This window comes from Vicugna pacos, chromosome 32 (genome assembly GCF_048564905.1).
Source record: "Vicugna pacos chromosome 32, VicPac4, whole genome shotgun sequence".
NCBI classification, from domain to species: Eukaryota; Metazoa; Chordata; class Mammalia; order Artiodactyla; family Camelidae; genus Vicugna; species Vicugna pacos.
The window spans coordinates 4496803-4514809 of record NC_133018.1 but is presented as its reverse complement, the minus strand read 5'-3'; the positions used below and the strand labels follow the sequence as shown (position 1 = coordinate 4514809).

Here is an 18007-nt window from a genome sequence, read left to right as displayed (position 1 = left end):
CACCTAATTCTGGGCTGGGCCTGTCTCTTTACCTCAGTCCTTCCTAGGTTGGAGTAGGTGCCAGGAGCCTGTTGGAGACAATAAAGATGAAGCTGAGAGGTTTGGGGAAAGTTCCCTGGCCAGGCTATCTGTGTTCTAAGCCCAAACTAGCGGTGCCACCTCGAGCTAGAGTCTTAACCTCTCTGAGCTACAGCTCAGAGATTTTTTGGTGGATTCTGGGAACTGGAAATTTTTGTATTCAAGAGCAGCCACAAAGAAAGAGGGAGGGGATCTGATTATTAAGTGCCTGTGGTGTACATACAGCCCCTCTCCAAGGTAGATCTGTTCCCATTATACCACTGAAAAAACAGGAAAATGAGTGACTGGCCCATGGCCACAGATGCAGTGATGGAGCCAGGACTCCAACTGGTTAGCTCCAGTGTGCCCCTTCCTTGCCAGTGGCTTCTCAACCCCCTCAGTGTCTCCACGTGAACCAGGAACTGGCTCTCAGTCTGCCGTGCTTAGAAAATAGGTACTGAGACACTTCATTCCAAAGGGTTCACCCTGTGAACCCCGGTTCACAGAGTGCTCTTAGAACAATGATGCACAGTGCTCTGTGGAAGACAGAGAAGATGCAGCAGCCCCGTGTTGCAGATAGGAGGCCTGAGGCTCAGGGAGCTTGAGTGTGTGGCCCAGGATCCCACCGTGGGGAAGTGGCCAGAGACAGATCTAGATTCCAGTTCTGACCCTACTGGGAGCTCTTTCCTGCATTTCACCTTGGCAGTGTAATTGTGTGGGAAGCCTGTGATGATCTCTCAGTTCCATCTATATCTCCACCTTCAGTCTTGCCTACCTCTTAGTCTTTTTTTTTTTCTTTTTCTTTTTTGTAATTGAGGTGAAATTCATGTAACATAAAATTAACCACTTTAAAGTGTGTAATTCAGCAGAACTTATTATGTTCACAATGTTGTGCAAACAAGACCTCCGTGAAGTTCCAAAATACTTACACTACCCAAAAAGAAAATTCTGTCCCCACTCCCCGCTTCCTCCAGCCCCTGGCAACCACCAATCTGCACTGTTTCTATGGATTTACCTGTTCTAGATGTTTAATATAAGTGGAATCATACAATATTTGATCTTTGAGTCTGGCTTTTTCACTTAGCATAATGTTTTCGAGGTTCATCCACATTGTAGCACTATCATTCCTTTTTATGGCTGAATTCCATTGTATGGATATACTACCTTTTTTTTAATGCGTTCATCTGCTGATGGTCTTTTGGCTATTGTGAATAGTACCACTATGAACATTTGAGTACAAGTATTTAAGTACCTGTTTCCAATTCTCTTGGGTATATGTCTACCGTGGAATTGCTGAATCATATGATAATAATATGTTTAACTTTTTGAGGAACTGCCAAACTGTTTTTTTCCACAGTGGCTGCACCATTTTACATTCCTACTAGACATGTCTTTTTAGAAGCAATTTTAGAGCGGAGAAAACTGCTCATGAATGAGGTCCAGAGAGGTTAAGTAACTTTCCTGAGGTCACTAAGCAGGGTTTAGACTGGAACCATTTTTGAGTCCCTAGCTTTCCATCCACCAAGAGCCTCCTACCCTCCTTCAAAGACCTAAACCATCTGCCTGAGCATTCATCGACTGATTTGACAAACCTGTGCAGCAAACAACTAAGTTAACCATATTTTGAAGCTCTTTCTCCTCGCTCAACATCTGTTGAAAGAGCCCACCGCCATGTTCCCAATTTCCAGGCCACACCATGAAAAGATGCAGAGTTCACAAAACCTGTGTCTGCGTCCCACTGCTGGCCTGGCGGGCCCTCTTCTGTTACCACAGAAACCACGCCCCTCCGTTTTGGCAGCGTACCAGCTGGACAGTGAACTGAGAGCATCCTTGTTTCCCAGGCTAAGTGGAGCTGTCAAGGTTGTTCACTCACTAGATCTGTATTTATTGAGCACCTACTAAGCACCCGGTTTTTTGTTTGTTTTGTTTGTTTAGAAGCTAAGAAAACAGCAGTGAACAAGCTAGACTATGGACTGTGCCCTCAAGGAGCCCACAGCCTAGGGGAGGAGACAGACACACACACAAAAATAAACAAAAAAACACCAAGGAACAAGAAAGACTTCTCCTGGCTCTCCTCCCCCATTCTTCAAATTCTCCTGTCCTTCCAGGCCCTGCTCAAATCCCACTTCCTCTGAGGCATCCTATCCACAAGCCCAGATCCAAGTGATAGCTCCTCTCAGCTTTCACAGTGCTTTTTTTTCCTTTCTTTCTTTCTTCCTGATTGCAAAAGTGATGTGTGCATTGCAGAAAAATGTAGAAAATACATGAAAACACAAAGAAAAAGATCCCCTATAATTTTACCACCAAGACTTCAGTGCTGCCAGCATTTCCTTCTGGTCTTTTTCGCTTCTACATGTGTATACTTTTTTCAACATAATTGAGCCCTATTTCATATACTACTTTATAATCTTGTCTCATAGCAATGTATTTTCTTCCCAGCACATTCAGGTGTTCCTGTTCAGGAACCAGGGCGTTGATAATAATGGCGAACATTTATTGAACACTAATCATGCCAGCCGTGGTACTGAGAGCATTCTTTGGTTTATCCTCTGTCATTCTCCAAACTCCTCTGTAAGGTACCTACTCTTGGATTCTTCTCTTACAGATGACGGCACTGAGGAATGGCCAGGTAAGGAAGGGAAGGAGTGGCCTAGTACGTGTAGGACTTGGACCTCGGCCTGCTCCTGGAGCCTCCCCCACAAACCCAGGCTGCCAGGCTTTGGTTGGGTGATTGGCGATGAGCCAGGGACCCAGTCGGGGGGGGGGGTGATGGAGGAAAGCGGGTGAGAGGGGCACCCTTATTTCTGCCAGACAAAAAGAAACCACCCCATTTGCCTTTACTGGGCTTGCTTAGAAGGCACGTGAAGCCAGCAGGCTTCCTCCGGCCACTCTCTTCAGCGTTGGGCTGTGTGGCTCCCTCATGACAATAGTGACGAGGTCATTCGTGGGTCTGTCTGGGCACCTCGTGCAGGAGCAGAGCTCAGGGTTTGGGGCCAGACAGACAGTGTAGCTTTGGGCCAACGGTGCCAGAAGTGACTCAGTGCTCCCAGCCTTCCCCGGGGTGGGGGGTGGGGGACATTGCCCTCTTTTTACAGATGAGGTAACTGGGGAGTTAGGTGGTTCATCTGAGGCTGTATGGGTGGAGGGTGGGGTCTAGTTCGAGTGCAGTCTCCCCTGACCCCAGCAGCCAGCCCCTCAACACTGAACGCTGAGCCTCTTTCCTTTTTTGACGACTGGGTTTCCTTCGTGCCTGGGAAAAGTGTGTGAATCATCTGCCTCTTCTGGAAGCTCTCTGAGCTTCATCGAGGAGCCTGCAAGAGGCCCAGCCCGCCTCAGGAGTTCCTGCCTCCCACTCCAACCTGGCTTATCTTGTTCCCTCCGTGCTGTGCTGTGGTCTCCGGGGCCTGACAGGGACCCTGTGGGCCAGGGTTTATCATCCGCCATGCTTCCTGCCTCTTTGTCACCAGGAGGACTTTAACACTCTCTCAGTTAATCAGGGATTAAAAAAAAAAAAAAAGCAAATAATCTTCCTATGTAATTGTTTTCTGTTTTCTATATGCAAATCTATGAGGATTTTCTTTTTTGTTCCTGATTAACTGAAGGAGAGTCACGGTGTCACTGGTGACCTGGGTACACACACATTTGTTCATGCATGAACAAAGAGCTTGGGTTAAGCTTTTGGCTGAAGATTCCAGGGTGACCAAATCACCAGCTCCCTTTGAGTACTCTGTGTCGGCACAGCCAGACTGTGAGAAGGCAGGACGGTCCCTGGGTCACCCCCGCTCCCTAGCCCTTGGCACAGGGCACAGGGCACAGATCCTGGCACTCCCTTGGTGCTCAAAACTTTTCATGTTTGTTGAATTGAACCGACCTTAATGGAGAGACTATGGGGTGACCTCCCATGGGTGTCCATTCTGGGTCTCCATCTCAGGCTTTTCCCAGACCACTCCCCTCCTCTGAGGCTCAGTTTCCTTACCTGTAAGCTGGCTCAAAAAGGGTGACTTGCATTATCATGCCTTGCCACAGAGGTGATCGGCCCAGCTTGGATGCAGCCAAACTCCACACAGACTGAATCTTGAACTGGTACTTGTTCTTGGGTGGAGTCAGATGAAACGATTTTTATCTTTCATTTCTATGTTTAATGTTCATTTTTCCCAAAAAGGCTTATTTAGAGAATGAAGAAAAGGAGAAGGAAAAAAAAAATTACCCACAACCCCACCACCCAAATAGAAATACTAAAATGTTGGTGTATTTTTGTCTAGCCTTTTCTTCCCCCACTTTTTTTTTTTATTATGGTAAAATACCCATAACAAAGTTGACCATCCTAACAATTTTTAAGTGTACGGTTCAGTGGTTTTAAATATATTCATAATAATATGCAACCACCGCCACCATCCATCTCTATAGTTCTTTTCATCTTGTAAAACTGAAACCCTAAACTCGTTAAACAGTAACTCCCCACCCCCTCCTCTCCCCAGCCCCTGGCAACCAACCACCTGTTGTCTGTCTCTGTGATTTTGACTCCTCTAGGTACCTCATATAAGTGGAATCCTACACTATTTGTTTTTTAGTGACTGATTTTTCACTTAGCAGAATGTCCTCAAGGTTCATCCATGTTGTAGCCTGCGTCAGAATTTCCTTCCTTTTTAAGGCAGAATAATATTTCATTGTATGGGCCATGTTTACTTAGACCATGTTTTACTCATTCATTTATCCACTGACGACACATGGGTTACTTCCACATTTAGCTACTGCGAATAATGCTGCTATGAACGTGGGTGTACATATAGCCTTTTTTTTTTCCTATTCCAATGTATAGGTTAAAAAAAAAAGTGATACTAATGAATCTATATAATTTTATTCTGCCTCTGAAATGTACCAGTACATGACAAATACATTGCATGGTCTTATTTTTTTTTACACTGCATGCTTTTTGTTTGTTTGTCTGTTTGTTTGTTTGTTTTTGGTGGGGGGGATTAGATTTGTTTATTTATTTTTTTAAATGGAGGTACTGGATATTGAACCCAGGACCTCGGGCATGCTAAGCACATACTCTACCACTGAGCTGTACCCTCCCCGCTGCACTGCATGTTAACTCTGGGACTGGAGGTAGGCATGTTTGTGGGGCACCTTCACGTCTTACCTTAAACATTTCTATAGTATTTTATTTTATTTGTATTGTGAAAAGGGATTACTTTTTTTTAGGGATTACTTTTGTAATTTGAAAAGCAATGAAGAATCCATAGTATCATGTGTGCTTTTTAAGTTGTTACATGAACATTAAAAGTAAAATAAGTGAATATTATTTTCACTGGCTGCAGAGTTCTCTCCTACTTGTACCTTGATTCTTTAATCAGTTTCTGTGTTGGACATTTAGGTTGTGTTCTTTTTCTTTGCTGTTATAGTCAGCGCTGAGATGAACATCTTTGCACGTCAAACATAGCAGAAGTTTTAAAATGATAGTATGATTTTATATGTTGGCCTGGAAATAGAGGGAGACAGCTTGTGGGACCAATGGTACTTTCACCAGCTGTTTTTTGTTTTGTTTTGTTTTTTGTTTTTACTGGGGGTTGGAGAGAAATAGAATTTGGGCAGGGGGCTTAGAAGAACAGAAATTTATACAGAAGTCTGAAACTTAAATTTTAAAATAAGAATTATCATGTAAATTACCAGCATTTAGCTAAATGAACCTCCAGTCCTCTCTGGCTCAGAAGTTTGGGGTATCACTTACCTCAGTTCCGGGCTGGGGTGAGGGGTTGGGGCGGACACGAGCAGAAGCTTGCGATCCACTGTCCACATTTACAAAAACACTGCTAACCCCCTGGCGGTTCCTTCCTAGGGTGACTCCCGGGCTCCCACCATCCATGCAGACATTGCAAGATTCAGGTGGAGAACCTGGAAAGTCAAGGTGCTGGAGAAAACCCACATTCCAAGGGCTTCTGATCTCACTGGATTCTGAAAACCCCCTTACAGCAACCGAGGTACAGAAAGTAGGAAGAGCGTTGGTTTCTTGTCAGACAAGGGGGTCTGAACCCACTTCCAGCTGTGAGGTTTGGGGTCAGTTTCCTTTACTTCCCAGAGCCTAGGGGTTCTTACGGAGGTTGGTGAGAATAACGTCATGCACGCTGTAAACGTGTAATCAAGTGCTGTTTGTTTTGCTGATGTCCTTGTGGTCATTGTTGTTTGCCACCCCATGTTAAACGCTGTGATGAAGGAAACACAAGAATTAGAGCTCATGGTGGGGATGGTTGTATAGCTAGCTCAGTGGTGGAGTGTGAGCTTAGCATGCACAAGGTCCTGGGTTCAATCCCTAGTGCCTCCATATACATAAATAAATGAAATTAAATAAACAAACCTAATTACTTCCCCCCACCAAAAAAAGCAAAACAAAACCAAAAAAACTCATATCGGGGGATGATGGAACCCAGGATGATGGAACTTGGCCTGGGGTCCAGGTAACTGTAGCCAAATTCTGAGTGGGAAAGAAGGAACAGCTCAGGGTATTTCCTTCCTGGCAGCTGGACCTTTCTGAGTGAGAATGGAGCATATTCCAGTACCAGGTGATCCCCAACCCTGCTGGCCTGGGAGATGGGAGGGAGGGGTTGGTGGGTTATATGAGATTCCGGAGGCACTAACCCAGTGGGAACTGTGGCCTCCTGGGTGAGGCACCTGGCAAACAGCAGGCCCAGGGAGTGCTGGTCTTCTGGTTGATGGCTTGTGCTCTAAAAGAAACACACCATTGGAAGTTGCACCTTGGAAACTAGCCTGAGTCTCTCTCCAGTCTTTGCAATCTCAGTTCAGTCCCTTCCTCTCCAGGATTCAATATCTTCACCTATAAAATGAGAGAGTTGACCCAGATCAAGGGTCACAGACCCACATGCCTCCAGGCATAGGCGGACTTGGTGAGGTGTGTGAGGTGGGCGGGAACTCCAGGGCTGAGGACAGGGGGTGGGGGCAGCCAGGGTCCAGCCAGCTGTGGGAACATGGGCCCAGGGTTGTCAGGTCTTCCCACTTTTCACAAGAATCTAGAAATCTGGAGATCTCCTGTCGTTAGATGCTTGTTAAGTAATCCAAAATTCTCAGTGCTGGCTGAATGAAATAGGCCAGAGGGCCAGAGTGGCCCCCAGCCCCATTTTTCATCCCTGGAATGGCTCTTCTCAGAAGAGTCCTCTGCCTCACAGTTCGCCATTTGATGTCCTTGAAAATTGCTCTTAGAATTCCCTGGTGGGCATTTCTCCCCCGCTGGAATGTAATATATGACCTTGGGCCAGAAGGTCAAATGCTCTGAGCCTGCAGGCTGTACCCCTGCCACAGAACTGTTCTGAGATGGGACCTGGGCCTTGAAGCAAGTCCCTGGGAGCCTCCCAGAAACTCAGAGCTTTCTTAGAAAGTCCTAGAAACCCTGCAGTGTCTCCCACCCTTGGCAGGCTCATCTGATCCACCATACCCAGAGTGGCCGGCAAACGAAACATGATCAATCGGAACTTGGATTCCCAGGCAGTAAACTTGAAACAAGCCTTAGGTATCATCTAGTTCAGTTCCTCCGTTTCACAGGTCCAGAGTGGGAAGCAGTGATCTGCCCCATGTCCAGGAAGACCTAGATCCCTGCAAGCCGGACACTGGTTACTAGTGAGCACAGAGGAGCCAGTTAGGCCTGGGTTCAAATCCAGGCTTTTTCACTTACCAGCTCCTTTTTTTTTTTTTGAAGTTAGACTATTTCATAGACTGGTATACCTTAACATGTGGGGCTGTTAGTCTAATGGAGATTAGAAGTTAGAGATGCCACAGAGTAGTGGTGAGGTATAGTGTGTGCTTAGCATGCCCAAGGTCCTGGGTTCAATCCCAGTACCTCTATTAAAAGATTTTAAAAACTGAAAAAAAAAAAAGAAGTCAGAAATGCAAGCTCCTTTTTCTAGATAAAAAAAAAAAATCTGTTCCATAATCCACTCCCGTTACTCACCTTCATACCTTGGCTGGTGCTGTCCTCTACTAGGAATTCTCCTTTCCCTACATTTTTCTTCCGAAAAAACATCCTGCCTGTTGTTTACCAGTTAGCTCGGATTTCAACTCCTGTGTGAAGACTTTCATCCACCTATGCATTTGAATAGGTAACACATTAAAAGTTCACATGGAATGAAGTATTTCTTGACTTCTAGCCTGTATCCCAGGAGCTTTGACCTCTCCCATCATTAAATTGCCACAGTTCCCAGCATGGGGGTTTGCAATGAAGGCGGAATTGTTGTGAAAATTAAGATTCTTCTCTGGAAAGAAAGAAAGAAAGAAAGAAAGAAAGAAAGAAAGAAAGAAAGAAAGAAAGAAAGAAAGAAAGAAAGAAAGAAAGAAAGAAAGAAAGAAAGAAAGAAAGAAAGAAAGAAAGAAAGAAAGAAAGAAAGAAAGAAAGAAAGAAAGAAAGAAAGAAAGAAAGAAAGAAAGAAGGAAGGAAGGAAAGGAAGGAAGGAAGGAAGGAAGGAGAGAGAAAGGAAGGAAGGAAGGAAGAGAGGGAGGGAGGGAGAAAAGAAAGAAAGAAAAGAAAGAAAGGAAATACTATGCAGCTATTAAAAATGAAGTGGAAGAATTTTGGAAAATGTTCATAAATTGTTGAATTAAAAGATTTGAGAAACTACTTCATTCAAAACAGTAGGACCCTAATTTTGTTGGGAAAAAAGAAAGTAGACATTAAAAAAAAAGATTTGACAATATGCAGCAAAATATTACCAGTGGCATTTAGTGGGCTAGGGGTGGGGTGGGAGTGGGCGTGGGGCAGAATCATAGGTGATTTTTTTTCTCCTTCCATTTTCATGTTATTCTTTATTTTCAGGACTTTATACATAACCATGTATTCACTTAGTAGTCATTATAAAATAATAGTTCTTTATACTGTTGAACCTCTTATGCTCTTTGACCACCAAACAACTGAGTGATCAGGAAAGTAAGGACTGTTATCACCACTTTAGAGATACACAGACTGAGTTTAGAGGGGCGTCGAGGGACATCAAGAACTTGCCCAAAGTTTAAAGCTAAGGTGTGGAGCCAAGACTGAACCCCTGATTCCCTCCCATGTCCTGTTCTTTGTTTCCCTAGGGGCAACCCCTTGGTCACTTCCTGCATTCTCCTAGACACGCACATGGTGGCCTCTAAAGATTGTGCAAGGGGCAGAGAGGTCAGTAAAAACAAAGTCATGAAGTGAAGCCTTCAGTAGGGCTGGGGGAGCTTTGCCCAAAGTTAGCTTCCACATACATACAGGCAGATGTTTATACCTTCACGGATACAAACCTGTGTTGTTTTGGTCAAAGCTCTTTTGGAAACAAACAGCAAAGACCTATTTGAACCAGCTTAATTGGAGAGAAAGTGAATTTACCGGAGGGGCACCATCACGTCTCACCCAGCCCAAAAGTAATGGGGCTTCATCAGGCCTAGCACAGGGCACAGGAGTCCTGAGAATCAGAACTCTTTTGGTTGCAGGTAACAAAGTCAACTCAAGCTCCGTAAATTAAAAAGGACTTCACTTGAAAGACATCAGAGGGTCTTCTGGAACCCACGAGCAGGAATGCCAGCAGGGCCAGGAGGAGGGAGAAGGGCACATCAGGGACCAGTGAAGTCCTTCCCTTCATCATTTGTCATAGACGTGCTTTTCCCAGGCTGTGTGCAGACCAGCTTCTCTGCTTCTTTGGTCTAGACCATGTCTGCTCCCCAGCTCCCCAGTGCCACGTGGGTAGTTCCAGCCATGCAGAAGGACTGGACTTCTCACCAAATTCCTGGGGGAATGACTAATGAGCCAGGCATGCATCCGCTGTCATGTGGGTCCAGTCAGCTGTGGTTAAAGGCGGGATCACATGGTATAAACATGGCTGCCAGGAGCCAGGCTTCTTCTCTTCTTTCCCCCAAGCAATCTTGCCCTCTACAGATTGTCTTTCTCTATCTACCCAGGGACATGGCCAAAGAGGGCTACACTATAGATGCCAAATTTTGTCCCGTTCCTCATCCCAGCCACACTAGAAACTAGCTGGAACTGCTGAACCCCCATGCTGAATCCCCTGGAGAGAGAAGTGAATGAGCCCAATTCTGGTCTCTTATCCACCAGAGTGCCACGCCCTGTGGCCAGGGGAAAGGAAGGGGCCTGTCACATTAAATGGCTCCCCCTTGTCGGGAGAGGGCAGTTCTCAGAGAACGTGGATTGTTATGAACTGGTCAGATAATTACAAGAGGAGGGCTCTTCCGGATGCAATTACATCATGTCACAGCTGCTAAGCTCTTAAGCTTGAAAGCATGTTCATAAACGAGAGGCCAGTTTCTCTCTGTTCCATTAAGACACCAGAAAAACTGGGGCGTCTTTTCCTTTTAAGGACATCGGCATTAGAAGCCTGTGTGCACACTGACTAATTCAGTTTGGCCAACATGTTATTCATCTTGAGCTGGACACTGCGCCAGGCCCTGACCATCCGAAGATGATCAGATATTGTCTCTGCTCAGTAAATCCTGCCCCCGCCCCCAATATTGTGTTTACATCTGTCAAGTTCATTTAGAAATCTGTTATTTCAGACACAGCCTGCTTTGCAACTTCCATCTGACTGCATTAGGAGGCACTAAATTGCATGAATTCATCTGAGAGTTGAGATCACAGGAACTAATAATGTACTTGATCTCCTTACTTCGAACTATCATTTTTCAAAAACGGAAATATTATGAAGGCCATTGACAGTGGTGAAATTAATATCCGGTTGGGATTTCCCAAGCATCCACGGAGGCTGGGCGTTATGGAGCAGAATCTGGGCCAGACACACTCGTGGTGCTCTCCAGCGTCTGCTGGGGCTTGTCGTGTTACTGATGGTTCTGCTGAGGGCGTGAGAGGGAGGGACACGCTCAGTGGGTACCAGTCCCAGCCCTTTCATTTACGAGCTGGGTCACTGTACCTGGCTCCCCTCCCCTCTCTGAGCCTTAGAGAAAAGGGCACCGACGCGCTGCTGTGACTTCTGGGAGGAGCCGGGATTCAGTGAGCAGCAAAAGAAAATGTTCGTGTATTGTTTCATTAGATATTGTCCAAATTAATTACAGAGAGCTTGTGTTTCTCTTATGATTTTTAAAACAAATTTTAAAGACTCAGGGCAGAATGGACAAAGGCAAATTAAAAAAAAAAAGTTGAGATCAGCTTTTAACACGTCCAGGCCCATGTTGCTGCCGGTATCATTTTGTATTAAAGCTAAATAAAATGTGCTGCTGTCTCAGCTGGGTTTCTTCCTCTTCTTTTATCTCATGCACCTCACTCGGAAGCAGAGATCCTAGGATTTTTCTCTTGGCTGCCCCCAGGGTCAATTCTCTAATCTGCAGGGCCCAGTGCAAAGTGAAAATTGGGGGCCCCCTGTACACAAGACAGGAAGAAAAGTGCTGTTGAAAGTAATAGCATGTAAGGTTTGTAAGGTTTTTTCCTTTCTCCTGTGGTCTCTCTCTCTCTGTTGACTTGTCATGGTGTTTTTTATTTGCTATTTCATGTTGTTCTAAGGGAAGAAAAAATTTAAAAATTAATTATTAGCACGAATTTTACCACTCATGTTTATATTGTGCAAGGCCAGTTTTAAACACAAAAACGCTGTGAGAGTTTAATTCACATGTGGAATCACCAAATGACACAGTCTGCATTTTGTAACTCGTACGTGCATCTGTTATTCTGTGCTTGCTACAGCCGTGGAAGGTGCTGCACGAAACACACTCAGATGTTTGCCCTTCCCAAGACACGCACGCGCCAGCGACAGTTTCCCCACGAGGAAGAGAGGACTGAAAGGAAAAGGAACTCTGGGTTGCTCGGTCCTTCCTTCTCCTTCTGTCATCATTTTCAGCACAAGTGGTCGGCTGGTACCAAGGCACGTGAGGAGGAAAGTCTGATAAGGTTCTCTGATCATTCATCCTTTGTATATATTAGTGCTTTCTCTCTGCCTTCAAGCAAATTCCAAGTCGAGTGGAAGGCACGGCCTCTCAGGGCTGTGTCCTCACCCCGTCTCAGAGTAGCCCTTCACCTCACACTTACTTTGCGTCTCTCTGAGCTCCCACGCCGTGGGGGGGCCGCTGGAAGTGTGTTCATGGACACTGACAATGCTGGGACCATAGTCGGTGTGTCAGAATATGTCCCTTTACGTGAGCAAACGCATGTTCTTATCTCCTCTGCCCCACTACCCGTGGGCTTTCTCTTACAAAACACCAGCTCTGAGATAAACTATTAAGAATTTCAAGATGGTGACAGCAGAGCATTAAACTCCAAGGTGAGGGAGGCCCTTTAGGGGAGAGGCCAGTGGGACTGTCTAGATTGCACATCTGTGGCACAGGCGTGGCTGTCCCTCCTCAGCACAGTGCAGCCCACACTAGACAGCAGCGGTCAAGGGCAGAGAGCTTTCAATGACGTGTTGGGAACTAGGAAACGTGTTCTGGCTCCAGTGATGCAGCTGGTTTGGGCGGGACCTCACCATGTTCCAGATCCACTCTTAAAGACGATTTCCCTGCCAGTTCCAAAGCCAAACCCCGGCCTCAGGTCTCAGCTTAAATGCCACCTCCATTTGGAGGCCTCCCCTGACCACCCTAACAAATCCCACCCAGAGTTTTGTTTCTATCACTGTACCCTCTTTATTTCATCACAACGCTTCTTCCAACTGTGGTCCTGTGTTGATTTGTGTTTAGTGTTTTTCCCTACCTCCCCCACGAGAGTGTCAACTCCACTTGGCCAGGGAGTGTGTTGGGCTGGCTTCTGGTTGTAGCACAGAGCAGGTGCTCGGGAAATACCTGTTTGATGGAGAGTTGAACTCCAGAAGTTTTTCTCCACAGAGATTCTGAAGAACCACAATTGTTTGTTTGTTTATTTTAATGAAGGTACTGGGACTTGAACCCAGGACCTCCTGCATGCTAAGCACGCACTCTATCAATCACTCAGCTATACCCACCCCCAGAACCACAATTGTTAATGAAGAGAAAAAGTGCTCATGATATAATATTGAGTTCAAAGAAATAAAGGGTACAAAACTGGTATAGAGAATGATTCCCACTTCCTGCCCCACCCAAAAAAGAATGATTCCCAATTTTGTCTAGAAGAAAAAGTAAATGCAGAGAAAAATGTTTACAAGCTACATGTATAAATGCTAAGTGGTAGGATTATATGTGATTTTCAGTTTCTTCTGTTTGCACATCCATGTTTTCTGTCTTGAAGATTTAAGTTTCTGTACTGAATTTTGTAATAAGGAAAAAATTAAATCTGCACTCATGCACATGTCTGTGAATAAATATAACTGCATGTATGTATAGGATTTTTGAAATGTAGACTTTAATTTTTAGGATCATTTTAGATTTATCTAAAAGAAAAGAAAAGAGATCGCATAGGGAGAATTCCCATATACTTGATTCCCAGTTTTCCAGTTTTCCCTATTACAAACGTCTTACATTAATATGATACATTTATTAAATGGATGAACAGTATTGATGCTCACATCATTAACGTCCATGTTTCAGATTTCTTCATTTTTTTAATTTTTAATTTTCTGATTTTTTAAATTGAGATATAGTCAGTTTACAATGTTGTGTCAATTTCTGGTGTACAGCACAGTGCTTCAGTCCTGCATAGCTATACGTATATTCATTTTCATATTCTTTTTCACCATAAGCTACTACAAGATACTGAATATAGTTCCCTGTGCTATGCAGTATAAACTTCTTCATTTTTTCAAATGTATTTTCTTCAATTTTCTTTTTGGACTGGAGGAGGTAATTAGGTTCATTTATTTAGACAGGGTACTGGGGATTGAACCTAGGATCTGGTGCACAGGACCTTATGCATGCTAAGCATGTGACCTACCGCTTGAGCTATACCCTCCCCCCCAGGATTTCCTTAATTTTTTCCTAATGTCCTAGATCCGATCCAGGACACCACATTACATTGAATTGTCATGTCTCCCTAGGCTCTGCTTGGCTGTGACAGTTTCTCAGACTCTCCATGTTTTTGATAACCTTGACAGTTTTGAGGAGGACCTGTCAGGTGTTTTGCAGAATGTCCCTCTACTGGGATTTGTCTGATGCTTTTCTCATAATTAGACCAAGGTTCTGGGTTTGTGGGAGGAGGACCACAGAGGCAAATACCTTTTTATCACATCATATCTAGGGTACATACTGTCTACATGGCTTATCACTGTTGAAGCTGACCTAGATCACCTGGCTAAGAGAGTGTTTTCAGGGTTCTCCAGTGTCGCTACCCGCCTCCCCCTCCACACACTCTGTACTCTTTAGAAGGAAGTCACTATGCAGAGCCCACATCTAAGTAGTGGGCACTTATATTCCCCTTCCTTGTGGACAGAGTATCTGTATAAATCATTTGGAACGCTAAACAGATTTGTCTCTTCTCCCCATGGATTTATTAATCAGTCGTTTACACCAGTATGGACTCATAGATATTTATTATTTATACTTTGGATTATAATCCCATACTTTTTTTGGAAGGGGAGGTAATTACGTTTATCTTATTTACTTATTTTTATTATTATTATTTTTCAACGGTGGTCATGGGGATTGAACCCAGGACCTCATGCATGCTAAGCACATGCTCTACCACTGAGCTCTACCCTCCCCCCACCAATACTTCTTTATCTTCTTCCTCAAATTGTTCCAGCTTTGGCCATTGAGAGCTTTTATTTACAGGATTTTGTGTGAGGTTTTTTTGTTTGTCTTTTTATAAAAATTGGGTACACTGTACATATTACTCTATAAATTAGTTTTCACCTAAAAATAAGTGTCATGAAGTATCATGTATATCCCTCCTAGTTAAAAAAAAATAAAGCTCTTACTCATTCTTGCTTAGTAGCTGTGTATAATTCTATATTGTTCATATACAGAAAGGCTTCTACTGTTCTCCTGTTGACAGACATTGGCTTGTTTCAGGCTTTTTTTTTTTGAACTGCAAACAATACTGCCATAAACATTCTCATACTTATTCAGGAATTATACAGTAGATTCCCCAAAGTGGAAATGCAGGGTCAAAGGGCATGTGTGTTTTAAATTTCTGTAAACACTATCATCTTATTTTCCTAAAGGATTATGACAATTCATCTTTCCAGTAGCAAGGAATGAGAATGTCCTTTTTTTTTTTTTTTTTTTTTTTAACCACGTTCTTACCAGCACTGGATGTCTTTTCTCTATTTTTATCAATATATTAAGGGACAAAGCGCTATCTCATTGTTTCTTTAATTGGAATTCCCCTGGACACAGTAAGCAGTTTTTCCTATATTTACTGACCATTTGGGTTTTCTCTTCTTAGAATTGCCTGTTCATATCCTTTGCTCACTCCTCTGTTGGAGTGGTTGTCTTTTTTTTTCCCCCATAACAATTTGTGGAGGCTTTTTTGTATAGTGAGAACTATAAATTTTTGTCTTTCATACGCATTGTAAATATTTTTTTACCAGCTAGTCATTTATATTTGACTTTGTTTTTGGTGTCTTCTGCAGTCCAAAAATACCTTTTATAGTTAAATTTGCCAGTCATTTCCTTTAGGGCCCGTGGGTTTGTCTTATTTTAGAAAACTTCTCTAACCCAAGGTTTTAATAAATGTTGCCCTCAAGTTTCTTCTAATACTTTTAATTCCGGCCATTTTAAGATGATTTAATATTGTACCGGCGGGGGGGAGGATATAGCTCAAGTGGCAGAGCGCATGCTTAGCATGCATGAGGTCCTGGGTTCAATCCCCAGTACCTACATTAAAAAAAAATAATAAGTAGGCCTAGTTACCTCCCCCCTGCAAAAAGAAAAACAAAAAACAAAACAAAACAAAATACTGTACCAAAACGTGAGAATCTTACAAAAATATAATTCCATTTACAGCTCCATTATTGTCCTTTGTGCTGTTATAATCTTATTTTTCATGTGTTTATACAAACTTCACAATACGATATTATTGTTTTGCTTTAAATAGTCATTTTTTTTAAAGAAAATAAAAAAGGCACATTTTTCCAGTTTTACTGAGATATAATTGATACATAATTTAGAAGACAGTTAAAAGTATTCATCGACATATTTATCATTCTTTTTAGCTCATCTGAGTTCCATCTGGAGAATTTCCTTTAGCATTTCTTAAGGCTAGTAATGAACTCTCTTTTTTAACTTTTGTTTATCTGAGTTTCTCTTTATCTCACCTCATTTTCTTAGAATATTTTTACTGGATAGAATTCCGGGTTTATACTTTATTCAGCACTTTATTTTTATTTATTTACTTAAATTTAATAACTTTTAAAAAATTTATTTATTTTTTCAGGGGAGGTAATCAGGTTTATTTACTCATTTTTGATGGAGGTGCTGGGGATTGAACCCAGGACCTGGTGCTTGCTGAGCACACACTCTACAACAGAACTGTACCCTCCCCCACAATTCAGCACTTTAAAGAGGTTGCTCTGGTGTCCCGCATCTGTTTCTGATGAGGAGTGAGTTTCTCACCACGCACCCCACCTCCCATGTCTTTTTCCCACTGGCTGCTGTTTAGATTTTCTCTTTATCCATGGCTTTCAGCACATTGGCTATTATGTTTCCAGGTGTTTGTATTTATCCTACTTGAGGTTTTGCTGAGTTTCTTGGATCTGTAGGATGATGTTTTCTGCCAAATTTGGGAAATTTTGGCCCTTATTTCTTTGTATGGTTTTTCTACCCTATCATCTCTCCTCTCCTTCGGGGCTCCTGTTACAAGTATGTTATGATTTGATATTGTCCTGTGGGACACTAAGACTCTGTTCGTTTTCTTCCCCCTCATTTTTTTCTCTTTGTTTTTCAATTTAGGTAATTACTATTGATGCTTCAAGTTTATTCAAGCTTTACTGTACACTTTTTAATCTTTTGTTAACTTCATAAGGTGAATTTTTCATTTCAGACATTGTACTCACCTGTTCTATAACTCCCATTTTTTATATTTTCCATTTCTTTGCTGAGATATTCCCTCATTATGTCCATTTCTTCCTTTAAATCATTGAACGTGTTTATAATATGTGTTAAATCCTTTTCTGCTAATTCCAAACACCTAGGTCCTCTTGGGGTCTTTTTGCATGTGCAGTAATTGTTTATTGTCTGGTAAACATAAGTGGTACATTGTAGGGAATCTGGATTTTGTCACATTCTTTTCAAGGGTTTTGGGCTTTGGTCTGGCAGGTGGTTAAGTTATTGGTGGAGACTCTTGCTCCTATCAGGTTTGGTTTTAAGTTGTGTTTGAAAAAGTCTTTTTGGTTTTGTCTTTGGTCCCGGGGCATGCCTTTACTCTAGAACTTAGTTCTTATTTCTAAAGCATGGGCTTTTGGGGATCTCAACTGAATTACCAAAATATTCAGCATGTCCACTCTGGCTGGGCTTGAACTCCATATTCCAACACTGAGCCAACTTTGGTATCCCTGTTCAGCTCTCAGCCCTGAGCAGTTGCTCTCTGCTGAGCCTCAGAGTCTCCCTCTGTACACACACACGGCCCACAGCCCAGCCTTCTTTGGCCAAAGAATCAAGAGGAATTCCCGGGTAGACTTTTGCCTCCCCCCACGCCCTGTTTTGCTAGTCCCTCCTCTTCTGTACCCTGACCTGCAAATTCCTGCTGCTTCAGCAGCCCCAAATACTCATTTCTGCCTTTTCAGCTCAGGAAGACCACTCCTTTGCTTGGGATCCTCTGCCACTGGGAAATTGTCACCAGGCAGAAAGCCAGGACAAACATGGGGCTCATCTTGTCTATTTCCTTTTTCTCAAGGATCACAGTCAGTGTTGCCTGTTTTCCAATGAGTGAAAGCAATTACCTCTGATTTTGTCCAGTTTTATAGTTGCTTAGGATTAAAGGATTAGTCATCATTGGAAGTGGAAGTCCTACTTTCTCTCTCTGTCTTTTCATAAACATCTTTTCAGAGGCGTAAATGACATAATGCACATTTAAATTGCACAGTTGTGGGTGGAGGGTATAGCTCAGCGGTGGAGC

The 18007-nt window shown here is 43.2% G+C and overlaps 1 protein-coding gene across 13 annotated transcripts in view; it reads left to right on the top strand.

Annotated features, from left to right (window-relative positions):
- The window catches only part of LOC140690926 (uncharacterized), a 65463-nt gene that overhangs the window by 42762 nt on the left and 4694 nt on the right, over window positions 1–18007 (top strand). For 2 of the 13 annotated variants that reach the window (XR_012066298.1, XR_012066289.1), the window contains 3 exons: window positions 2663–2686; window positions 3318–6038; window positions 9139–11276. Coding sequence is in view for 5 of the 13 variants with exons in the window: in XM_072953157.1 (XP_072809258.1) it covers window positions 2663–2686; window positions 11735–11934 (224 nt within the window). In the remaining 8 variants the exon portion in view is untranslated. Of the gene's footprint in view, window positions 1–2496; window positions 2634–2662; window positions 2687–3317; window positions 6039–9138; window positions 11277–11734; window positions 13332–18007 lie in introns of those variants that run through there. The other 11 variants (XR_012066296.1, XR_012066291.1, XR_012066290.1 and 8 more) reach the window with 11 other exon arrangements.